This window comes from Hibiscus syriacus, unplaced genomic scaffold (assembly GCF_006381635.1).
Source record: "Hibiscus syriacus cultivar Baekdansim isolate YM2019G1 unplaced genomic scaffold, ASM638163v2 tig00111013_pilon, whole genome shotgun sequence".
In the NCBI taxonomy this organism is placed as follows: Eukaryota; Viridiplantae; Streptophyta; class Magnoliopsida; order Malvales; family Malvaceae; genus Hibiscus; species Hibiscus syriacus.
This window is the reverse complement of record NW_024062953.1, coordinates 969,391-993,895: the sequence shown is the minus strand read 5'-3', so window position 1 is coordinate 993,895 and position 24,505 is coordinate 969,391. Positions and strand designations below refer to the sequence as shown.

The 24,505-nt window shown below is 33.8% G+C and overlaps 2 protein-coding genes and 1 pseudogene across 3 annotated transcripts; 2 read left to right on the top strand and 1 right to left on the bottom strand.

Annotated features, from left to right (window-relative positions):
- The window catches only part of LOC120149974, a 49,545-nt pseudogene extending 32,411 nt beyond the window's left edge, over positions 1-17,134 (top strand).
- Positions 17,135-18,808: 1,674 nt separating this feature from the next.
- On the top strand, positions 18,809-21,424 carry LOC120149972 (pollen receptor-like kinase 3). The gene is made up of 2 exons (XM_039162685.1): positions 18,809-20,123; positions 20,853-21,424. The coding sequence occupies exons 1-2, from the start codon at positions 18,809-18,811 to the stop codon at positions 21,422-21,424; spliced, it is 1,887 nt and encodes a 628-aa protein (XP_039018616.1).
- Positions 21,425-22,221: 797 nt separating this feature from the next.
- LOC120149907 (sm-like protein LSM1B) lies at positions 22,222-24,478 on the bottom strand. Of its 2 annotated transcripts, XR_005518495.1 has the most exons (6): positions 24,099-24,478; positions 23,325-23,393; positions 23,105-23,220; positions 22,929-22,991; positions 22,529-22,700; positions 22,222-22,482 (listed from the first exon to the last, which is right to left on the bottom strand). XR_005518495.1 is itself a non-coding variant. In XM_039162612.1 (5 exons), exons 1-5 carry the CDS (start codon positions 24,157-24,159, stop codon positions 22,623-22,625), a joined length of 387 nt encoding a protein of 128 aa, XP_039018543.1. In that variant the 5' UTR covers positions 24,160-24,477; the 3' UTR covers positions 22,222-22,622. The 2 variants fall into 2 exon arrangements, 1 of the variants encoding a protein (XP_039018543.1); XM_039162612.1 differs by having other exon boundaries at positions 22,222-22,700; positions 24,099-24,477.
- Positions 24,479-24,505: the final 27 nt, after the last annotated feature.

Sequence of the window (24,505 nt, the reverse complement as noted above, 5' to 3'; positions counted from 1 at the left end):
TAAACCAGACATGAATTAGTTGTATTCTTCGTCAGAGAATCAAATCAGATGAGAGTTCGACATACTCCAACAGTAGGTTTGATCTTGAAAGATTAAACAAAGAGTTAATTGAGGATAAGTCAGGGTTAAAGACAACCCTTGTGAATTGGGTTAAAAGCTCTTTTAGAAGTTATGTAAATCGAAGCAGAAAAAGTATTTTAAATGAATTAGATGAGTATTGAAATCTGGTGATTTTTTTTAAACAAATGGAGAAAACATAAGTATAAGAATGGTAAAGAATAAGGTTTTGTGCAAGTAAAGTTGACAATCAAAGTAATGAAAATGTGATAAGGAGTGATAGTTAAGGATAAATATATGTGATATAAAAGAGCATGGGAGTATGAAGAACATGATATGGTTTAGTTATGTATAAGACAATGCGGATTATAAAAAGGATAAATGGATAAAGACCAAGGAATGGATTAAGTGTTTTGCTAGAAATTAAATAATGTGAAGGATAAGAAGTATTTTAAATGTATCAAGTGAGGTAGATACTGTTTTTGTATTTAAGATGGAAAGAGTTAGCGTAGGCTAACGAGATTATGGGACGGAATATATTGAAATTACAAAATTTCAAGATATGGTAGGTTATGATAACCAAATATGAAGTGAATCTAGATACAGTTGTATACTGTGATTATAGTAAAGTGATAGAGTGAAGGAAGTGAGGATTCAAATGTTTGAGTAAAACTAAGGATTGATAAGAAGAGTTTAAGTATGGGTACATCAATGATCAGTTTATAAATAAAGGAAGTTAGAATGTTAAACTTGAATAATGGAAGTGACATGGTGTATGAGATTGAATGTTTATTTGATTAGTTGAGTAAACTATTGTTGAAATAATTTCGACTGCAAAGAATGTATATGAATGGTTCGATGAAGGTTTATGTTTTAGATTGGAAGAATCGATGTTGACTAACAGAGTTATAAGATAGTAGTGTATTAAAGTTAAAGGATTAGAAGATGATTTCAGGGTAAGCTAATTATGTATGGTGTGGATTGAGATATGGTTATATATTTTAATCATTGAAATGAAAGGTAATAAAGGAGACAAGGCATAATACTGTATATGAATGAGAGTATGGGTTCAATAAGTGAATTACACTGGGTTGATTTTAACTGAAATGATGTTTATGATTAATTTGATCAGGGCTTACGCCCTAGATTGAAAAGTTGTTATTAATTAGCTGTAATGGCATGGATGTTAGAATTATCAGATTTGAAGGAAATATAAAGTAAGTTATTCAAATGAGATACGAATCTGGATGTGGTTGTGTATTTTGATCATATAGATATGATATAGGCAAGGAGATAAATATTTATGTGTTTTAAAGAAAATTTTTGAAGGAAAAAAATACAAGCAATATACGATAAGAATGAGGTTCTGTATAAGTAAAGTTGATTAGTAAAGTTATAAAGATATAATAAAGACTGGTAATCAGAGATAAGTTTAAGTGATAGGAAATAGTATGTGAACATGAAAGAAAGATATGATTGGTGTATAAGAAGATTTTGAGTTATGAAGAAAATGAAAGGATGGAGTTTAAAGAATTAGATGTGATAAAGATTATGTTGAGATATAGGTTATAAGTTTAACCAGAAGTAAGAAAGGTATGTCATGTAATATGAGAAATTGTTTAGTTATGCAAAGTGTATGTTTAATCAGTTATGATGAAGATTTAAGGTTATGTTTCTTGGTCAAGTGGATGTAGTTAGAGAAATGAATAAAGATTTATATGTATTAAGGAAGTTTTGGAGTCAGTCAAGTAAGGATGAAATAAAAGTTTGGTGATTCTTGAAAGACAATTGAAGATTGACAAGGAATTTGATTGATTTATGAGTTTGAGTAATAAGAATTAATGTTATTGTCTATCTGATAAGTGACATGATAGGAGATATAAAGTAAAAAGGTAGTCGAATAATTGAAAAGATAAGAACCAAGTTATTAAAGATGATATAAAAGATTAAGTTCAGAAAGCAACATGAGAACGTTAGAAGATATGTTCTTCTCAGGATGTGCAGTAAAAATTCGAGGACGAATTTTTAAAAGGAGGGGAGATTTGTAACATCCCAAATTATGGGTTAGTGACCAAATTGTAAAGTTTCAGAATTTGATGACTAAAGTAGAAGAATGAAATAGTTCAATGATTATTGGATATATATGATGAAGGTTATTTAGTAATTATTAAAGGAAATAAAGGGCAAAAAGGTCAATTGACCAAGAAATGAATTAAAAATGGGATTGGTAAGGATATATACACGTGGAAAGGGAGAGTATTCTCTAGAGTTCTCTTCTCCTTTCTTCTTCTTCTTTACGTGGAAGCCAAGAGCAAAGGTAAGTTTGATTTAGCTTTTGATTTCTTGAAAGTTTTAAGTTGGATTTGAGTCTTTGAGGGTTATATAAGCTTAAGGAAAGTTTATATAAGTTTAAAACACCAAAGAGAGAGAATTAGAAAGGAATTTCTATTAAGGGTTTATAAATGAACTTTTGTTATAGAAAGGTTTTTTTGAAGTTCTAAAGTTGGATTTGACTTGTCAAGGGTCTAATTAAGAAGTTAGAAGCAATTGAATGGAATTTGGAACATGTTAGAAATTGAGTATGATTCTTGAATTTCCATATGAAAGATGGAATTTAGAGGTTAAAGATGAGATAAATGAATATTAATGAGTTTAAGTATGTATATGAAAGTTAGGAATATGAAAGGGGTTGAAATATGAAGGATTTAATCCAAAAAAGAATGAATTTTTGGGTTCAAAAAGAGGTTCTAGGCAGTGCATTGATGCACATTCATAGTGCATCGATGCATCAAGGTTAAAACCCAAAAATCGTTTGAAGGTGTATCGATGCACAGAAAGTGCATCGATGCACTCTTTTAAAATAAATACATCGAATGCAATTCGTGCATCGATGAGTAGTGCATCAATGTATCCCAGTAATAAACAAACATCGAATGCATTTTATGCACCGATGCATCAGTAGTGCATCGATGCATACCTTCATTAAAAGATGAAATTGCCTTTTCTCTTAGTTTAAAGAGTGAACCATTAGAGTATATTAGTTATAATACTAATATAGATCTATGTATGATGATGTAGATATAGAACGTGATCCCGTTTCGGATCAATTGAAGGATTATAATCGAATCAAAGCAAAGCTAAGGTGAGTGCACATTCTCTAGTATATGAGGTTCAAGGGAAAATAAGACTTGTGATAAGCCTATTTCCAATAGTGAAAAACATGAATTCATAGAAGTATGTATTTGTTATGATTTATATGTGTGCATGAGTATATGTGTTATTGATATGAATATGGTAAGTAAAAGGGATTAATGGTGATGATAAGAATAATAATAAGGTTAATGAAATGATAGGTATATGTGAATATAGGTATTGATGTGTTTTGTATGTATTGTAAGATGATATGTTTATGTGATAACATGATAAATGACAATGATTTACATGTCATATGAATACATGAGAAATGTTATGAGCCAAATAAAAGAGAAAGTATATGTGATACATGAGGGTGAATCCTATGTTTATATGAATATGAACTTATATGAGAATTGACATGAACTACGTGATTACATGTATATGTGAATGAAACCATGAGCTTATATGAATATATGATATGGTTACATGAATATGTAAAAGGATATAAAAGATAATGCCCATGTTATGTGTCATGAGAGCTAGGGGTATAGTTGGTATGCCAAGAGTCGAGGGTCTATGTGGTCCTTCGGGACATATATGTATTCTTTGGAACATGTGTGAAGTCTGGTGAGACACATACTTGATCCTTGGCATATGTATATGATTCTTAAGGAATGATATGTGGTCCTTCGGGACATATATGTATTCTTTGGAACATGTTTGAAGTCTGGTGAGACACATACTTGATCCCTAGTATATGTATATGATTCTTAAGGAATGATATGTGGTCCTTATGGACATTATTATATGGCACTACGGTGCAATTCTACGCGGCACTCCGGTGCAATTCCACGTGGCACTTCGTTGCAATTATATGAGCTGTGGTGACAGGATTAGTGCACAACCTCTATATACTCGCATATCTTTAGTTCTCACATGTGTATCATGGGCTATTAAATAGATAATATTACTTAAGTGATATGATAATATGTTTGTTTCCTTGTGGAATTTCATGTGTGATATTGATTGTACAAATGGTAACTTATAAGACCATATGATGAAAGGAATCAATGATAGTGATAAAATAAGAAAGAAATGAAGATGATAATATAATTGCTTGGGTGTACGTGTTTTATGATACTATATATATATGGACATAAGAGATCATAGGAACATGAGATAAGAGATATGAATGATAATGACATATATGTATGCATATATTTGTTACATGTAAAAGTATGAGTGGTATGAAATGATAGTAGTAATTGTTTAGGAATGATTATTAATTACCGTTTACCTTATGTGTTTATATGTCTCACTAAGTCTTTGACTTAGCGTGTAAGTGATTTACACGTAGGTTTCGAGAAGAGTAAAGAGCAATGTGGAGCAAGACAGGTCAGTTCTCCTTACTAAAGGTCAGATCAGAAAAGATGTGAATAATATGTATTTTAGTATATAAAGTTCTAGTTGGCATGTTTTCAAAAGAATCTATTGTTTAAGCTATGAACAGTTTTATAAATGTTTCGAATAGTTATATGTAAATAATAAGTGAAATATACATGCTCTGATTGGTTTTGTAATAATGAAAATGTCTTTTATGTAAATTAGTCATTTATATGTTATAAAAGTTTTAAATTACTCACTATTTTATACAAGTACATGTTTTAAAAGGTCAATGTGACACCTCGGATTCGTATCCGGGGCGGATACGGATTGGGGTGTTACAGTCTCAGCTAAAATGGCTGGAACAGGATCCACATGCTTGTCTAATCTTTCAAACAGGTCAACGACTGATACATCTACATATCCTAACACCTTTGGAAAAATAACGAGCCCATAAATCCCTAAAGCAAACAAGTCAAGCTTCTTTCTCTTATCAGGGTGATGATCAATTACTTCTTTCAAAGTAGCCCAAGAGATACACTCACTGTCTCCCTTCTTCTTAATGTTTCTGACTACCCAATCTTCACTCATTCCGTTCATCAATAGTAATTTCTTCTTAAATGAAGGACTGACTGGCAGCTTGGTATATACTCTATCCATTTGGGACCTCGGATAACGGACTAAAGCTTGATACTCCTCTATTGTTGGTGTCAGATCCACCCTACCAAATGTGAAATAGCTATAAGCCGGATTCGAAAACTGCGCTAATGCTCTAAACAGATTTCGGTCAATATGAACATCCAAAAGATAAGAAATATCGCCGTACAACTGATAAAACATCTCCTTATCGGCTGCTTCCCATCTTCCCCATACCTTTCTTAGCTCACTCAGATCATTCTGACATACGTTGATGTGAGTATAACCAAATAACTCCGACATGTATCCAGGCATCACACTATCCTCGTTGGTCAATTGGGATTGTTCCGACCACCTCAGAATATCTGCATTGTCCTCAACCTCTCTCTGAACCATTCGTTTCATATTACTGGCCTTCTATATGGACATTGATCCCAAATCAACACCATGTAATGGACATTGCAATGCAAAACAGAAAAGAAATAAAGCAAAGACAACAAAAGATCAGTTAGTAAACATAAAGCAATTAAGTCAGGATAATAATTTGTTAAAGAATCCTACCCACATGATGGCTACCCAATCATGCTTTATCAGATCCTACCCAACATGATATCTACCCCCATGCTTTGTTATTCACAAAAAGAAATCCTAACCGCATGATATCTAATTCGCATGCTTGTTCGAAAAATAAACCTAACCGCATGATATCTAGTTCACATGCATTTATTCAAAAAACGAAAATAAATTACTCAAAAAAGCTTTTCCTTGTATACCCTCCTTACGGGATTCTTAAGGTTCAGGTTTGGCTCAACCTAAGTTCAGGCTCTACGTTCACTATATGTCGGCTTAGGTTCTAAAGTAATAGGTTCTCGAATTGTCCTTGTCGGTGCCCCCTTGAGCTGCCGAACCGTCAATCCTGGCCCATCACAAGCTTTAGGGGATCGAGTTTAATTTCGAAGGAACACACCTCCTTATATCCATACGGAGGTGATTACCATCACGAGGACCATAAGGTGTGAGCTCTAGGAGCGATCCACTATCCCATGCGGAGGTGAAAACCACACGAGGGCATAGTCTCTCACTCTTACTTAATTAAGACGGAGCGGGGTTTTAGCTCATGTCATGAAAATGCAACTGTGCAGTGTGTGAGGAAAAGCGAAAAAACAAACAATAAACACACTCAAAATCAATTCCTAAAACAAACAATTATTCTGAAACCATTAGCAAACAGATTAATACAACTATTTAATTGTCAATCAAATTAAATTAAAGAAATCAAAATACAAACAAAATTTATTAAAAACTAAACAAGGGATCAAAAACCAAACTAAAACGAATTTATAATTTTCAATTGCAAAGACAATTAATTAATCGACTATCGGTCTGACTCTCTAAAAAAAGTACCAAGCAGAGTCGCCAAGCTGTCGAAACGATTTTTCCTTAAAAGTGAGATTTTGAAAACCACATTAATTCTTAATTATCCTCTTTTTAATTTAAAAACAAATGCAATTTAAAAGACCTCTCGTTTCGAAAATTTTGGATTTCCTTTACGATCGAAAAAAAATATGGTTCAAAGAGTCGCCACCAATCTTTGATTAGGGTGTGAATGGGCACCCAAAAATGTTTGTTATTTTAAAAAAAATAATTTTAATTAAAACAACAAATTAAGGTATGCGTTACCAAAATCCGAGTTCGGGAGTCGATTACGTGCAGGGAATGATTAGCACCCCCACAACGCCCTAAAACGGTACCTAGTCGATTAATTAATGTCTTTGCAATAAAATTTACAAATTCGAATTTAATTTAATTTTTTATCCCATAAAACAAAGATGTAAATTTAAAAAACATTTAAAAGCACTCAAATAAATTAAATTAAAATTATCAAGTCGTTTTAGAAAGATAAAGAGTGTTCGATTATTTACAAATATCGAGACCAGATCGTAAAGGCTATAACAACATTTTCTCGATAAATTTAAATAAACGAACACTTCCTTTTCTTTCGTCCCCAAATTTTAGGTGAAGAATCGATTTTTAGGTTTCACTTTCGGGATACACTTTTATTTTAAAATCATTAAAAGCGGATCTCAAATGCGTATGACAACCCACTTAAAACAATTTTAAATTAAAAGTGTATTACCCTTAATCCAATTATGTATTATGTCGAGTTATGCAAATGAGGTTACCATGTGAATCGTGCAAAAAAAAGAATGTCATGCAAAAATTAAAATTTAAAAAATGTCGTATATTTGAATAAATGCTTGAATTAAAAAATAAATAAAAATTGAAAAGCATACATGCACATGTTAATATTAATATATACCTATATATTTTATAAACATGTTAGTAAATTTTCAATATTCTAAAATGAGTAAAAATAACATATGAAGAATGACTATCACTTTAAAACAATTAATAATTAAAGTTTACCTCATTTATGGCAATGTACAAGAACATTAATGCTGAAATTACAGTTTAATGACGTGGTACATATATACATACAAGAAAATGAACATTTCACGTACATAAAAATATAAACACCCACAATTATGAACCAAACAAAATATATTGTATATAATCCATGCCTATGAGTGTCCTATACTACCATTGAATATAAAAACAACAACTATTAAAACTAGGCATACAAAGTGCAAGTCTATCAGTAAATTAAACATGTTGGTTATGGGGTTAAATTATCAAGTAACAAAGTTACAGGTTAAATATGAAAACAATCATACAATTAGGGTAACAGCAATTGAGGACTAAAAAGAAAGTCGCTTAAAACATGAAGGCTAAATTTTAAAATGTAAAAGACTGATTTAAGGATCAAAACACAACATGCCAAACGATAAAGGATTATGCGCATAATTCCTCCACTTACCAGACACGGGTTCACCTAAGGCTAAGCGTTGTCGTTTCGATGAACTCATATGTAGGGTAAAGAAAAGGAAAAAAATTAAACCCTGATATCATTTTACCCAACTATCTCTCTCACCTCACATGCAAACTTTGCCTTTACAGAACCCATGGCTTCTCCTCTGCTTCTCCCTTACCCACGCTCAATCAAACTCTCAACCACCATAGCCACCAGCCGAAAATCTTGATAGCCCCCGACTCTCACCGGTTAAGAAAACCTCTCCGATGACCACCCTCAACGGTGACTTTTACCTCTACGGCGACCTAACGAGACCAAAATTTCTACTCCGGTGAAGACCCAAACAATATCAAGGTGAGTTAGACCAAGACTTTCTTTTAACCTTACTCTTCTATTTTAAAATCTGGATCTAGAAACTAACCATTAAACCCACATACAAGGTTTCCCAAACAAATATCAATGATTCAGTGTTAATCCCAGTGACCCAAAACGGTAAGCTTCTGACCCTTATTTTTTAAAACCTTTACCACACACATATGAATAGTTACTAGAAAGTAAATGAAACAAGATAGAATACCTCTTTGATAATGCTTTCTGTTTATGGTTGTTTTCGTTTGAAAAAAAAGCTATTGCTCCTTTTGAATGATTGACGCTTTCCTTTGAATAGAACCGTGAAATCAAGTTTTATTGCTTTCAAAATGTTGAACCAGAAACTTTTACAAATTCCCCTCTTTCCCTTTCGTTCTGTCTCCGTAATCTTCTTGCTCGTTTTTCTTTTCTTTTTTTTTTTCTGTGTAACCTCCTCCAAAAACCCCTTGATAGTAGTCAATTCTAAATTAAAAACCCATTTACAGTTTTTTAACTACTAGAAGAAACCCCCATTTCGTGCTTCCTTCTCTTTCTGTTGGTGGATAAGTGAATCCTCCTTTTTCCGTTAATTTCTCATACTGGTTAATATTGCAGGTACACCGAGGCAGTTTTTTCAAGCGTACGTCTCATGTGTGCATAGATGGAACATCAGATCACCATTCTGATTCAATGGTTGTTCCTTAGGTGGCGCCTGGTAACACTTCCATAAACCTTAACGGGTTACAGGTTCTTCTCAGGTCCTAATCTTCTGGACTGCTATCTGGATGGATCGCCCATTTCCACCTTGAATTTGGCTACAATTCAGTTGGGCCTACAATCAAATAATATGTGACAAATGAATAATACTACACTTAATAATAATATGATATATATGTATTTGAAAAAAGAATTCGAAACTGACACCATACTATATTTTATTATCTCTTTAAACTATTATTTTACTATATAATTATCAACAAATAACATAAAATAACATAACATAATCAAAATAAAATTATAAGATAATAGCAAAATCTTCGGATGAAAAGACGTGTCTACAGAAGAAATATATATAGTTTATAATACAAAGTACCCTCTTTCAAATAAATAAATAAATAAATAAATATATATATATATATATGTAAGGAAAATTCATGTTGATATTTAATCGAAATAGTTAAAGAAATTAACTATTGGAACAATGATTTGGGATGATTATAGATTGGTAGGGTTTTTAGTTTATTTGAACCTGATTCAAGTATAATCACCTTACTTAGATTTAGGGAATTCATACTCAACTTAATATTTAGGGCAAAAACTCATATTCGACCTGACACATATACATATATAATTCTTGTTTTTATTAGGTGAAGAAAAATCTAATTAAAAAAATATACAAAGAGAGATATTATAGCAATTAACTTTTAATATATCAATGTCAATTACACTATTATTTTTGGGTATGGGCGGTTGAGTATTTTTCATCATAAATCATAATCTAATATTTTCCTTCAAAAAATCTGATCTAACCTAACCCGAACCTGAATTTTCAACAACAACAAAAGACCCAACACTATCTGGTTGGGCTTTAACCCATCAAATTCGAGTCAAGTGTCTATCTCTACTAATGATATTATAACATCGGATGATCTTGTTATTTCAAATTAAATGTTAAATAACTATATATGGTAGGATCAAAATCATAATTTAACCAAAGTTCTTTAAATGTGGGCAAATGATGTGAGGACATCAAATGCAATTAATCCCTTTTTCATGTAGGCGACCGAGGACTGTTTCATGGAAGATTAAACTGGCAAAATCGTTTAAAGATCACCCAAGGAATTGCCAATGGACTTGGTTACATCCACACACAATTAGCAACCTATGTTGTTTCCCATGGAAACCTCAAATCCAGCAATGTTCTTCTCACTGAAACCTATAATGCTCTACTAAGCGATTATGGCTTCCACCCATTCGTAAATTCCGACAGAGTTGTCCGAGGATTGTTCACTTTTCAGTCTCCGGAATGTCTCCAAAACCAACAACACGTCTCTCCCAAATCTGATGTTTATTGTCTTGGCATTGTCATCCTCAAGACCATAACTGGTAAGTACCCATCGCAATATTTGAACGACGGTGATGGTGGGATCGATGTTGTGCAATGGGCACAATCGTCGATATCGGAGAACAATGGCGAAGAGTTGATCGATATACTGACATATTATCAAGTGGTCCGGCTTTTGTTGATCAGATGGTCAAAATCATCCGAACCGGAATTGCTTGTACCAATAGTAACCCTGATGAACGATTAAGTTTGAACGACGCTCAGTTATATTCAAGATGTTAATTAACCATGATCAACCATGCATGTTGAAGTTGAAGAAGTTGTCAAATACAATATATATGTGGAACTTGACTCACGACGTTGGGTACCCTGGCAGATTATGGTTCAATCTTTTCATATACGGCCGGGGTCGCTAGAGTCGGTGATGGTGATGATATTGAGGACTCGAGAGTAAAAAAAGACCGACTTGTTATGCCTAGCACTGGTGGGATTTTGCGGCCAAGTTGTATATACTTTTGGAGACTCGATTAAGAACTTGATAGTCGATGTTGTTGATAATGGTCATTGAAATGTTTCAAACTTGACAATTTGGAGTCTTTTTGTTTAATTGAAAATATTTTTTAATAAATAATTTCTTGAGAATAAATTGTATTTATAAAAATCAAAAAATAATTTTCTGATTTTTGAATGATTTTGTATAAATGAATTTTATTTATTTGATAAAATTTTCAAAAAAAATTATTCATTATAAATATCAAAATAAATAAATAATATTCATTATGAAAAAATTAATAATATTATTTTTTTTAAAATGTTACAATAATTTAGTTAATATTATTTATTACGAAAATATTATTAAATTATTTAGACACGTGTAAGTTCTTTTCCCCTCAAACCTTCCTCTTAAAAAATATTTAGTTACACGGGTAAAAGTTATCTTAATATTTAGTTAAGAAAAAAATATCAATTTATACATGTATAAGTTAGTGCGCCATAAAATAAAAAGGACACATATATACTACATTTTAAAATTTGAAGATTTGAAGGGCAAAAAATAAAAGATTTCTAGTGTTTGTGTTCGAATTAAAGGAAAACAATTAAAGAGTTAAAAAAAGAATAAAAACGAGAGAATATATGAGTAAATGAAATGGTTTGGAGATATTATGGTTATAGGCTTATAGCAAGAAAGAAAATGGTTGTCCCTTTTTCCCATATATATGGGTAAGGGGGAGGTAAGATAGTAGGCTACCCCCAACACCAGGTTGAGAGCAGCTTCCGTAAGAGACCTCCGAATTATAAAATATCCTCTGTGGGACTCGATCCAACGACCTCAAAGTTAAAAACCTTGTGCTCTACCAACTGAGCTGGATGGTCATTTCTTATAGCAAGAAAGAAAGAAAGAAAGAAAGAAAAGAAACTCTATCCAAAGCAAAAATGATGAACAAGAATATATATTGGGTGTTTATGCTTTAAGGTAAAAATAATAATGTTTTATCAAAATCAAATTAGGAAACAGTACTTTATAGCAAATGTAAAAAAAAATTAGGTAGGTCGAAAAAGTAAATTACATTAACCAATTTGTTTACACTAATCAAACATAAAAAATATATATAAAAATATTTTATGAAAATGATTTACATGAAATAAATAAAATTTTAATTTAATCCTCTTAAAAACACTTTTAACTTAATCTGATTTGATATAATTTTTCTATTTGAATCCGAATTGAATCTGTTGAGTTAATTGATCGAGGGAATCGGTCAAGAGGGGGGTGAATTGGCAATTAAAAATTTGGTGGAAGCTTTTGAAGAAAATTGAAAGTAATTGCACAGCGATTTAGAGTGGTTCGACTTTCTCAACCAAAATCTACGTCCACTACCTTAGTTATCCACACTAAGGATTTTCTAACAAATTCACTAATTTATTCTTTCTTTTGAGGACAAAGAGTAACCTTACAACTCCCTCAAGAATTATACCCCAATTCTTGAGCACAGTCTTTTTCAAAGAGAAATACACAAATTTGCAAACTTATAAGAAAAACCTCACAAGGCAATATGTTTGCACAATTCTTAGAACAAGATAAGAACACTCAAAGATAATTATAAATGAGCACAAATTGTGTTCTTGAAAGCAAAATGAATATTGAAAGGAAATTTGGCTTGAATTGCACAAACTTGATGTTTGATGCTTTCTCTCTTGTTTCTCTATGATTTCTTCTTGATTGTTGTTGATCAATGGCTTCAGAACTTGTTTAAATACTCATTCAAATGATTCTGAACGTTGGGGATGGTTAGTGGAGTCAATATAGACGTTTAAGTGTGAAAACAATTAATAAAATCAGTTGGGAGCGTCAGTGCATCGATGCATACACTAGGTGCATCGGTGCATCAAGTGTAAAATTCAAATATTTTGATCGTTGGACCCTTAATGCATCGGTGCACTCTTAGTGCACCGATGCATGAAATGCATTCGATGTTTCAAAATAACCAGAGTGCATCGATGTATGGCCGGTGCATCGATGCATCAAATGCATTCAATGTTTTCATAAAACTCTGAGTGCATCGATGCATAGTATGTGCATCGGTGCATGAAATGCATTCGATGTTCAATTTATTCCATGGTGCATCGATGCATAGATTGGTGCATCAGTGCATCACTTTGAAAAATTGATTTTAGGCTTTATTTTTGTTCACAATATTTTGTAAAAATTGTTTCAAAAATATATTAAGTATAAAACACAATTTTACACATTTAGTAAGGTTTGAAATTGATCTTGAAGACTTGGAGTAATAATTTGATATTCGAATATATTTAAAAAAACCATTTGTAAAATCTTAAAATTTATTTATACTTAATTTGTTATATGGAAGCATCAAAATGTTTTCAACAGAATCAAAATTAAAAATTAATCTAATCTCGACACAAACTAAATTAAAAACCATAGATGAAGCCGAGAACTTAGTGGAGAAACCAAGATAAAACTATAAAATTTTGGTAAGATCAAAATTAAAATTTATTAAAATAACTTAAATTAAATAATTATTTTGACAGGATCGAATTCAGAAGGTCCCAAGATGAAATTAACCCTTTATTTCATACGTTCACTTGTAATAACCTTGTTCGAAATATAGGTGAAGTTTCGTTCTATACTTAAAGCCGACACATCCATTAATAGCTAAAATCAGACACCGCCGTTGTAACCACAACAGGAATCTCTATTGTTAGAATCAAACGAAACGAACCCTCAGCACAAAACCACACGATCCATTGTCATCTCCATTGCAAGGAGCTGCAGCAGTAGTAATCATTTCGAATCGGAGGAGGAGCTTTCTTTCGTCGTTTCTCCCTCCGGATACACCAATGTCTGCCACTGTTGTTAGTTCCCTTGTTTTGGTTCTCACTCTTTTTCTTTTCCCGACCCTTTGTTTTTCTCAACCCGACGCAATTCCCCTCCTCCTCAAGTTCAAAAAATCATTGGAGAACAGCGATTCGAAGTTGAAGAATTGGATCCCAAACTAGTCACCTTGTCGGAGAAAATGGGTTGGCGTCATGTGCGAAGGTGAAACCATCATCAGTCTCCATTTGAAGAATCTCGGTCTCTCGGGTTCTATCGATGTCGAAGCTTTGTCTCAGCTTCGTAGCTTGAGAACCATCCGTCTGGTGAAGAACGCCTTCACCGGACCGATCCCCGAGTTCAATAAACTCAGGGGTTTAAGGGCTATTTACTTATCGAACAATCAATTCTCCGGTGAGATATCGGATACGTATTTCGGATCGATGGGAAAATTGAGGGAAGGTGTGGCTGAATCAAAACAAGTTTACCGGGAACATCCCAAGCTCATTGATGCAACTATCCAACCTAGTGGAATTGCATTTAGAAGGGAATCAGTTTTCCGGCAAAATCCTGGAGCTGAAATACCCGGATGTGCTTAAATCACTTGATTAAAAGGGTAATCAACTCGAAGGGAAAATCTCGGAAAGTATGTCCAAGTTCAACGCTTCGACATTCGAAGGGAATGTTAGGCTTTGTGGGGAACAACTTAAGAAACTTTGCGCCCCCCTCCCCTTTCAAATAAACCGACTTCGCCTTCCATTGCCAATATAATTATAACCTACGTAACATTTTTCGTCGTGTTCTTTTTCGTAATTATCAATATTGCTTCAACGACGGAGGAGATGGACAACGATTTGAAGATCCTAAGCAAGTCTAGGAAAACTTTGAGAAATGTACACGTCGTGTCCGACTCAACTCGACAAAAATCAATAGAGTCGAATGGAAGAGTTGTTCGAATAATTTGAGCTTAAAGATTAAACAAGGATCGTCGTTGTAGACACTTATTTTCGTCTGAATTTGTTTTGTTTTTTTCTTTCTTTCATATTATTTATTTTATCATATCATATTATATATATATATATATATATATAGTAATGTAGCATAATTTTTTGAAAATGCTTTTGAAAAGATATAATATATAATTTTCATAAAACGGTTTTCGAAAATGTATATATTATATAGTTTTTGAAAACATTTTTAAAATATATATAATATATAGTTTTGAAAACGGTTTTTGGAAATATATATATATTATATAGTTTTTAAAACATTTTGAAAATGAATATATAATATATAGTTTTCGAAAAACATTTTGAAAAATATATAATATATAGTTTTTAAAACATTTTTAAAAACTTATATAATATATAGTTTTAAAAAAATGTTTTTGAAAAATTATATAATATATAACTTTAAAAACATTTTTGAAAACACATATAATATTTTTAAAATCATTTTTGAAAACTATATAATATATAGTTTTGGAAATATTTTTGAAAAATAATATAAAATTTTAAAAAATATTTTTAAAACATATATATTATATAGTATATGTTATATTATTATTAGTATTTATTATCATTATTATTATTTTTTATTTTATTATTTATTTACTTTTCATTTTGTCCAGGGTCCATATGTTCAAAATGGGCAAGAGTCCAAAGTATGTTCGGGTCCAGCATGGTCTAATGGGCCTGAACCAGCCCAAGTGCCCTAGGGTTTTCCAGTAAGGTTCCACAGCGTCGTAGGGTCAAGGAGGTCAAGAGTCATGCGAAACAGACGGCCAAGGGGTTCGGTCGAGATTTCCGGCCAAGGGAATCGGGACTGACCCGTCTCGAAATCCTTGGTCAACGATGGGTTTTGTTACCGTGTTAATCAGAACAAACGTGCACCGGTGGTGGGTATAAATACCCCACCACCCATCACCAAGAGGGGGGCCAACGACATCGACCAACACAGAACCGAGAATCAACGAGAGTACACACATAATCATCGAGTGGAGAACCACCCACACGACATTGAACCAAAAACGTAACAACAACCATCATCATCGAGCCACAGAAAACCCATACACAAAAAAAACCACAACCATCACAAAAACATAACCCACGAGAAAACAGTACCAACAACACGCATCAACAGTCGAAACCAACCACAAGATCGAGCCACTACACTGAAAATACGAAAACACAAACGCAAAAAAAAAACAACACAGTCGAACACAATAGAATCACAAAGAGACCGAAGAGCCTCCGGGAAGCCGAAAAGACACACCGTCGAAGGTAAAAGCCGAAGCTTTAAGGGTAGATCTACGTCGGTGGGGACACTTTTTGAGCGTTTAGAAGTCGTATTTGGGTTCACGGGCTTGAGAGGAACATTTTGGTTGGTTCAGGTGGCCGGCGTTGGCCGGCGGTGGTCGGTGCGGCGTTGGCCACCGGAGTGGTGGTCGGGTTCTCGTCGGGTTGGGGAGAGGATGAGAGCATTTTGAGAGAAGATTTTTGTTTTTTTAGGGTTTTGCTACAAATGAAGAAGGTTTGATTTTTTTTTGGTTATATATTAACCCACAGCAATGACCCGACCCGAGCGGATCCCTAGGGGATTCGCGTGTTTTTGAATAAAAAAGGGTAATCCCCTTCTGGTCCCTCGACATTTTAGACGAATCCATTTGCCCTCTAAATCGAATATATTTTTCGATTTTGCTCTGAAATTTGACAGACAACTTATTATTCTTTCAATTTAGTCCTCTCATTTGTTTTTTTTGGTTTTTTTTATTTATATATATATTTTTATTTTTTATTTTTTATTATTATTATTATTTTTCTTTATTTCCTTTAAATTTATTATTTTATCATTTTCATTATTTTATTCATTTTTTATTTATTATTTTAAGTTAATTTGTTTTTATTATTATTTTTTTCTAACATTTCTGCCTTTTAAGGGTCTTCGTTTAAATCAATCAAAGGTAAGTGGCGACTGATCAACCCATTTGTTTTAAAATAAATGATCGGTGGCGACTCCAATTCGTTTAATCCAAGTCGAAGCCTAATTTCGGGCCCAACCGAAAGACAGCCGCGTCAGTCATAAAAAGAGAATAAGAATGAGACGAACGGTTTGATATCTGCCGATATCATAGAATCATGGCGAAGAACTAATTGATCCTGAGGTACTGTCAAGTGGTCTAACTTCGATCAATCAGATGATCAAAACCATTCAAATCGAAGTTGTTTACACTAAAAGTAACGTTGATCAACGATTAAACTTGAACGACATTATTAATAATATTCAAGACATTAACCAACCCTGACTGACAGACTATATGATTGAATCCTTTTAAATGGGGACCGGGTTGTTGTAGCCAGTGATGGTATTGAGGACCGAAGAGATTAAAACATGGTCAACTTGTTATGCTAGCACTGGTGGGATTTTGCTTCCAAGCTGTATATAGTGATGAAGGCTCAATTGAGAACTTGATGGCTCATGTTGTTGATCATGGACATTGAAACGTTACAAACTTACGAATTTAGAGTTTATTTAATAATTGAAAAATATTTTCGATCAAATGATTTATGGAGAATAAATTATACATTTCAGAAAAAGAAATTCAAAAATAATTTGTCGATGATTGAATGACTTTGTATAAATTAATTTCCTCTATTTGATAATTTTTTCAAAAATTATTGTTGTAGATATTAAGTATAATAAATGATATTGTTTATTATAAAAAAACTTATTGTTATTGTTTTTCAAAATGTTACAATAATTTAGTTAATATTATATATTATAAAAATATTATTAAATTATTTATACTCATATAAATTCTTTTGAATCTCAAACTTTTCTCTTAAGGAAATATTTATTTACAACGACGAAAGTTATCTCAATATTTCAATTTTGAGAAAATATTCATTTACAGATATGTAAGTTAATGCGTCACAAAATAAAAAAGTTGCATTCAGTTGCATTCACTTAGACCCGAATATATGAAAGAAAAATATCAAAGATTTCACGTGTTTACATTCAAATTAAAAGAAAAAATTGAAGAGTCACAAAAAATATAGAGAATGAATGGGAAAATGAAGTGATTTGGATAGATTATGGTTAGAACAAGAAAAAACAGAAGGAAAAGAAACTCGATTGAACACAGAAGATGAACAAAAAAATACATATTCACATGAGTTATTGTTGTTGCCGAGGGAAATGTAGTCAATGGAAATATTTTGGGTATTTATGCTTTGAGATGAAAATAATAATATTTTATCAAAAATTAAATCATAAAATACTTTGTCACAAATACAAGGAGAATTACGTTTGTTAGAAAATGAATTATATCAACCAAACATTAAAAAATACTTTTAAAAAATTATTTACACGAAAACAAATAAAACTTTAATTTAATCTTCCTAAATACCTTTTAACCATACAAAAAATATTTGAACCAGAATTACTCAAACTCTAAACTAAACTCGACACAATTTAAATTGTAAATTAACCAAGGATGAAGCCGAAACTTAGCATATAAGGGACCGAGATAAAACTAGAAAAATTTTGTAGGACCAAAACTAAAAAAAATGCTTCAAATGGCTTAAATTAAATAGTTATTTTAATGGAATCAAATTAAGAAATGATGACTTCCGATGCAATTAATCCTTTGTTAGATACGTTCGCTTGTAGTAACCTTGTCCGAAATATAAGGGAACTCTCGTTATATACTTAAAGACGACACTGCCATTAATAGCTAAAAACCAGACATCGCAGTTGTAACCACCACCGGAATCGCTATTATTAGCATCCAACGCAACCATCGACACCGCAGCATTTCGACCCCTCCACTCAACGCAACCGGCATAGCCAACAAAACGGAACAAACCCTCAGCACAAAACCACACGATCCATCGCCATCGCCATTACCACGAGCTGCAGCAGCAATAATCATTTGAATCGGAATTTTCTTCTGTCATTTCTTCCTCCGGTTCCACCAATGTCCGCTGCAGCCGCCTCTGTTAGTTCCTTTGTTTTGGTTCTTCTCACTCTTTCTCTTCTCCCCATCCTTTGTTTCTCTCAACCAGCTGCCGTACCCCTCCTCAAGTTCAAGAAATCGCTGAAGAACGGCGATTCGAAGTTGAAGAATTGGATCCCAAACTCGTCACCTTGTCGGAGAAAGTGGGTTGGCGTCATGTGCGAAGGTGAAACCATCATCGGTCTCCATTTGACGAATCTTGGCCTCTTTGGTTCGATCGATATCGAAGCTTTATCTCAGCTTCGTAGCTTGAGAACCATCCGTCTGGTGAAGAACGCCTTCACCGGGCCGATCCCCGAGTTCAATAAACTCGAGGGTTTAAAGGCTATTTACTTATCAAACAATCAGTTTTCCGGCGAGATACCGGATACATACTTCGGATCGATGGGAAAATTGAAGAAGGTATGGCTGAATGAAAACAAGTTCTCCGGGAATATCCCAAGCTCATTGATGCGACTATCCCACCTCGTGGAATTGCATTTAGAAGGGAATCAATTTTCCGGGAAAATCCCGGAGCTGAAATATCCTGAAGTTATTAAATCACTTGATTTAAAGGGTAATCAACTCGGAGGGAACATCCCGGAAAGTATGTCCAAGTTCAACGCTTCCACATTCGAAGGGAACGTTAGGCTTTGCGGGGAGCAACTTAAGAAACGCTGCGCTCACCATCCACTTTCAGATAAATCAACTTCGCCTACCATCCCCACCTTAATCGTCATCTCCGTGACTCTTGTCGTCGTGTTTTTTTTGGTGGTCGCCGGCATTGCTTCGACCATGAAGGAAAAAGATGATGATTTGAGGAACCTGAGTAATTCTAGGGAAACTTTAAGGAATGTCCACGTTGTGTCCGGCTCGATTCGACAGACGTCAATAAAGTCGAATAGAAAAAGTAGTTCAAATAGTCTGAGCTTAAAGATTAAAAGAGGGTCGTCACAGAAAAGAAACAAGAATAAGATGGATGATTTAAAAATGGTGAACGAGGAAAAAGGTGCCTTTGGGCTTGAAGATTTGATGAAGGCGGATGCGGAAGTGCTCGGAAACGGCAAGTTGGGCTTAGCATATAAGGCTGTGCTCGAGAATGGATTGGCCGTGGTGGTGAAGAGGATGAAGGAGATGAATAAGTTGGAGAAAGATAGATTCAAAGTTGAAATAAAACGATTCGGGGAATTCAAGCACCCAAATGTTTTAACGCCATTAGCATTCCATTTTAGAAAAGAAGAGAAGCTTATTATTTCGGAACATATGTCTTGCGGTAGCTTATCATACGCCTTACACGGTACGTTCATCTTCATCTTCGCTTAATTTCAAGTCATTTATTTTTCATTTTTCAAGTTAATTACATTTAACGTTTTAAAATTATGATTCCGATTTAATATATAGTATGTTAAAATAAGTATATCAAAATTTAAAAATGTTTGTACATAATAGATTCAAAGCCCTTCGAACAATATATATATATATATATATTTAAAATTTGATCATGTGTCTTAAATATACATAGCCTCGGATTTAAATGGCTATTTAGTTGAAGATTATGATCTGATCCGACACAAATATATATAGTTATTATTTTTATTAGTTAAACTAAGGATTTAGTTGAAAAAAATAAAGAGAAAAATATTATAACATTTATCTCTAAATATATAAACGTCAATTACATACATTATTATTCTCGGGTCAGGTCGAGTATTTTTCACTCTTAAAATAAAACTTAATCTGATCTTATCTTTGAAAAAAAATCCAATCTAAACCCGAATTTTCAACAACAACAAAAAATGACATGAAAAACACATCTAGTTCGAGTCAAATGCTCACCCCTACTGATGATATTATAACAATGGATGATTAAATTCTACCGGATTAAAATATAGACATTACATTTTAAATTAAAGTATAGCACGACAAAATGATAATTTAACCGAAAGTTTTAAAATTTGAGAAGTAACTTAAAATTTGTGCAAATGGTTTGAGGACATCAAGTGCAATTAACCCCTTTTTCATGCAGGGGACCGAGGATTGTTCCATGGAAGATTAAACTGGCAAAACCGTTTGAAGATCATCAAAGGAATCGTTGATGGACTTGGTTACATCCACACACAGTTAGCAACCTACGTTGTTCCCCATGGAAACCTCAAATCCAGCAATGTTCTTCTGACCGAAACCTATAATCCACTACTAAGCGATTACGGCTTCCACCCGTTCGTAAACTCCGACAACATCGTCCGAGGATTGTTCGCTTACCGTTCCCCGGAATGTCTCCAAAACCAACAATGTGCCTCTCCCAAATCCGACGTTTATTGTCTCGGCATTGTCATCCTCGAGACTATGACTGGTAAGTACCCTTCGCAATATTTGAATGATGGCAACGGTGGAATCGACGTCGTGCAATGGGCACAATCATCGATATCAGAGAACCATGGCGAAGAGTTGATTGATCCCGATATATTATCAAGCGGTCCGGCTTCAATTGATCAGATTATCAAAATCATCCAAATCGGAGTTGCTTGCACAAAAAGTAATCCTGATCAACGATTAAGCTTGAACGATGCTATTAGTAAGATTCAAGAGGTTAATTAACCCTGATCAGCCTTGCATGCTGAAGTTGAAATAAGTTGTTAAATATTATATATATAATATATTAAGTATTCAATTGAATCGAGTAAAAAAAGTATTTTTTTAATTAATCGAGTTGATGGATGGCTTGACCTAGCCGGCAAGGACCTAACTGACTACCTCACCAAGTTCTTAGCTCAAGAGGGCTACGTGTTCACGTCATCGTCAGAATGAGAAATCTTCGAGACATAAAATAATGATTTTCATATGTAGCAACAGACATCAATAAGGAACTCGACATATCGAGGAAAAGTTCGGAGCTAGCAGGTTTATATGCCCCTAAATTCTGTTTGATCGAGCAGGGTGGGAATGGAATGGGGTGGTCTCCATGAGATTTCGGTGAGGTCAATCTGGAGGAGTGTGACATGGATGTTAGAAGGGAGATGTTCAGGAATGTGGTGCTTACTACTTTAATGTCCGCTTTGGCTGATAGATTAGTCAATGCGGCGACCTCGTCGGCTCCTCCGGGGAAGAGAGTTAGGGTGGTTACACCACCAGATAGTAAGTATAGTGTATGGATTGGTGGCTCTATTTTGGCTTCTCTAAGCACCTTTGAACAGGTAATTTCTTACTCAAAAATGCATTCGGGATCAATCAAGGCTCGGATATTTTGATGAATAAATGAACCTATAAGAGATTAGTTTTGTTGCAGAAAGTGGATTATTAAGGAACAAAATCACATCTGCAACAAAATCACAAAACATAACTTGTGCATCAAACGAACATGAAACAAAACTTGTGATTGTGCCATAACAAAATGCGGCACGAAAGCAACAAGCCACAGCAATTTTGAACAGTTTTCTACTCAAATGAAATGTAAGAACCTAGAAAGGAAGTAGAGAGAAAATAAGGGGCGTAAAGTCAACATCGGGTATAAGCAGAAATTTCTAAAACCCTAAAACTCATAGTGCACATAGAGGAAACTATCTTACTTGCCTCTTAAGACACATAAAATGAACTTCCTCGCCCCGAGCTTTTAGCAGATATATTAAGGTCTTCAGAATGCTCGAGAACTTCTACTCCCTTTTTTTGGCTTCTTCCTCCAATAACAGAGATAATGTGAGAATTTTTCATGCTATCCCACCCTCGTCTCAAATTTTGGGTCATAATTGCACTAATATTTGCGAACGTAGCATGAAACTCCAACAAACAGGTGGATCTATTAATCGAAATCAAGGAACTCCATTCTTTTTCTCATAGAGCCCTTCAGATCTGTTGCTTCCCTTTCTGCTTTCTGAGCCTGGAAAAGGATAAAGGGACGAGTTATAAAGGAAATCAATCAAGCCTCAGTTAGTGGTACAGGGAGGGAGCTATGTGCATTTTCCTCTAATTCTTTTATTAATCCTTGGAATAGCAAATCAGTACATCTTTCTTTGCCAAATCTAGATAGGTTCAGACTCAGTCATATAGATATGGGAGACATGTGCATAAACACGCGATGAAATAAGAGTTATGATAAGTCCTTTACCCTTTTTATCTCGGCAGCCGACACTGCAGTCATATGTGGTGGAAGCTCCTCCTTTTCCGAGTCCTGCGTAGCAAGCATCATTTCATAAGAAGAAACAACATATCATCAAACAAATCGATTCCGCATTCATATAAAAGAAAAAGGTTAAAGAAAAAGGATTTGGCATAACAGCATACCATCTCTCCTATTAAGACAACATTCTCCCCACGGATTACATAGAGACCTAAGGGGATATCACAGTACAAATTGCCAACAATAACTCGCTCACAAGCTCCTTCTAGAACAACATTAGCTGTGAATGCGGGACAACATCGTGTCAACGGTTATAATTCAGAACAAAAGAGACAAAGTAGGAAGAAACGAACTCAAGCAAGGAACAAGATCGGGACAAAATACCAAATTGATCAAAAGAACGTAGCAATCCCAGGAGCTTCCGGCCATCTCTCAGCAAAACAATGAGTTTCTCTGCAAAACAAATAAAAGTGCTTTTAACAATCGTTAAAGACCTAAATCTACGACAATTTAGCATTACGACAGAACAGGATAACATCTAGCACACAATGAGAATGCAGGAGACACCATATGCAACAAGACTAGATGCATAGTTTGTGCTAATAAACACTCTCTTGGAGACACCATTAGCAAGAGATCATCATGATTCAACTGCACAAATCTATTCAACACAAACTCCGGATTGTACAAGGCGTCATGAAATTTTCAGCCAAGTACCAAGATTGTAACTTTAGTTCGATGTTTTGGTTACGAAATTTCATGATATCAAGGATGAAAGCTTGGAACTTTAAACATAAAAGTGAGTCTCTTGCACAACCTCAAACTCTGTTCTAACAAAACCAATCAAGAATCCTATATAGATTTAAAAATGCATCTTTTAATCTAATTTTGCCTATGTTCCAAGCTAATAACAAACAAATTGGCCACTGAAGAACATATAACTTGACAAAAGGAAAGAACCCAACATAATATACAAACAGGAATCAACTGAATCAAACAGTATAATTCAAGAAATCAAAAAGAACCCAAATCAAAGCAAAACTGGAGGAAATCCCCCCAGAAAACAAGAGAATTCGAAAGATTGCAAACGAAAAAGGAATTCCAATTGCATTGGCTAATTTGCTACACGCAAAACAGAGGAAGAACAAGAGAAATTACTGTCAAGGTAGGTGGCAAGAGAAGTGGAGAGAAATATATCATCAGGGCCAGCCCAAGACATTGAAAGTCAGTCTTCTTTGAATACTTTTGAATCCCCAATTCTAAAAAAATGGCATTGGCTTCAAAACCCCAAAGTTTTAAAATCACCCAAAAATGAAAAACAAAAGGAAACAAATCAAATCTTTTTTTCAAAATTTATCTCCCAATAAGACTACACCCAGAAGAGATCACCAGCAAAGCTATAAAAACCCTAGATTTATTGACCAAATTAGAGGGAGCTTTTATGAGGAAAGAGAGAGGGAAGGAGAGTCATGTATAGGTTTAAAGCATGAAGCTTTAGTGGATCAATCATTCACCATTTTTTTCTCTAATAATATTTAATTTAATTACTTATTTTATGAATTATT

Bases quoted from the DNA above. Each gene is read 5' to 3' on its own strand.
- LOC120149972 (XM_039162685.1), top strand. From the start codon at position 18,809: ATGTCCGCTGCAGCCGCCTCTGTTAGTTCCTTTGTTTTGGTTCTTCTC. The intron at 20,124-20,852 runs GTACGTTCATCT...TTTTTCATGCAG, and splicing joins CTTATCATACGCCTTACACG to GGGACCGAGGATTGTTCCAT.
- LOC120149907 (XM_039162612.1), bottom strand. From the start codon at position 24,159: ATGTCTTGGGCTGGCCCTGATGATATATTTCTCTCCACTTCTCTTGCC. The intron at 23,221-23,324 runs GTATTTTGTCCC...CCGCATTCACAG, and splicing joins ACGTTCTTTTGATCAATTTG to CTAATGTTGTTCTAGAAGGA. The intron at 22,992-23,104 runs GTATGCTGTTAT...CTTGCTACGCAG, and splicing joins TTGTCTTAATAGGAGAGATG to GACTCGGAAAAGGAGGAGCT.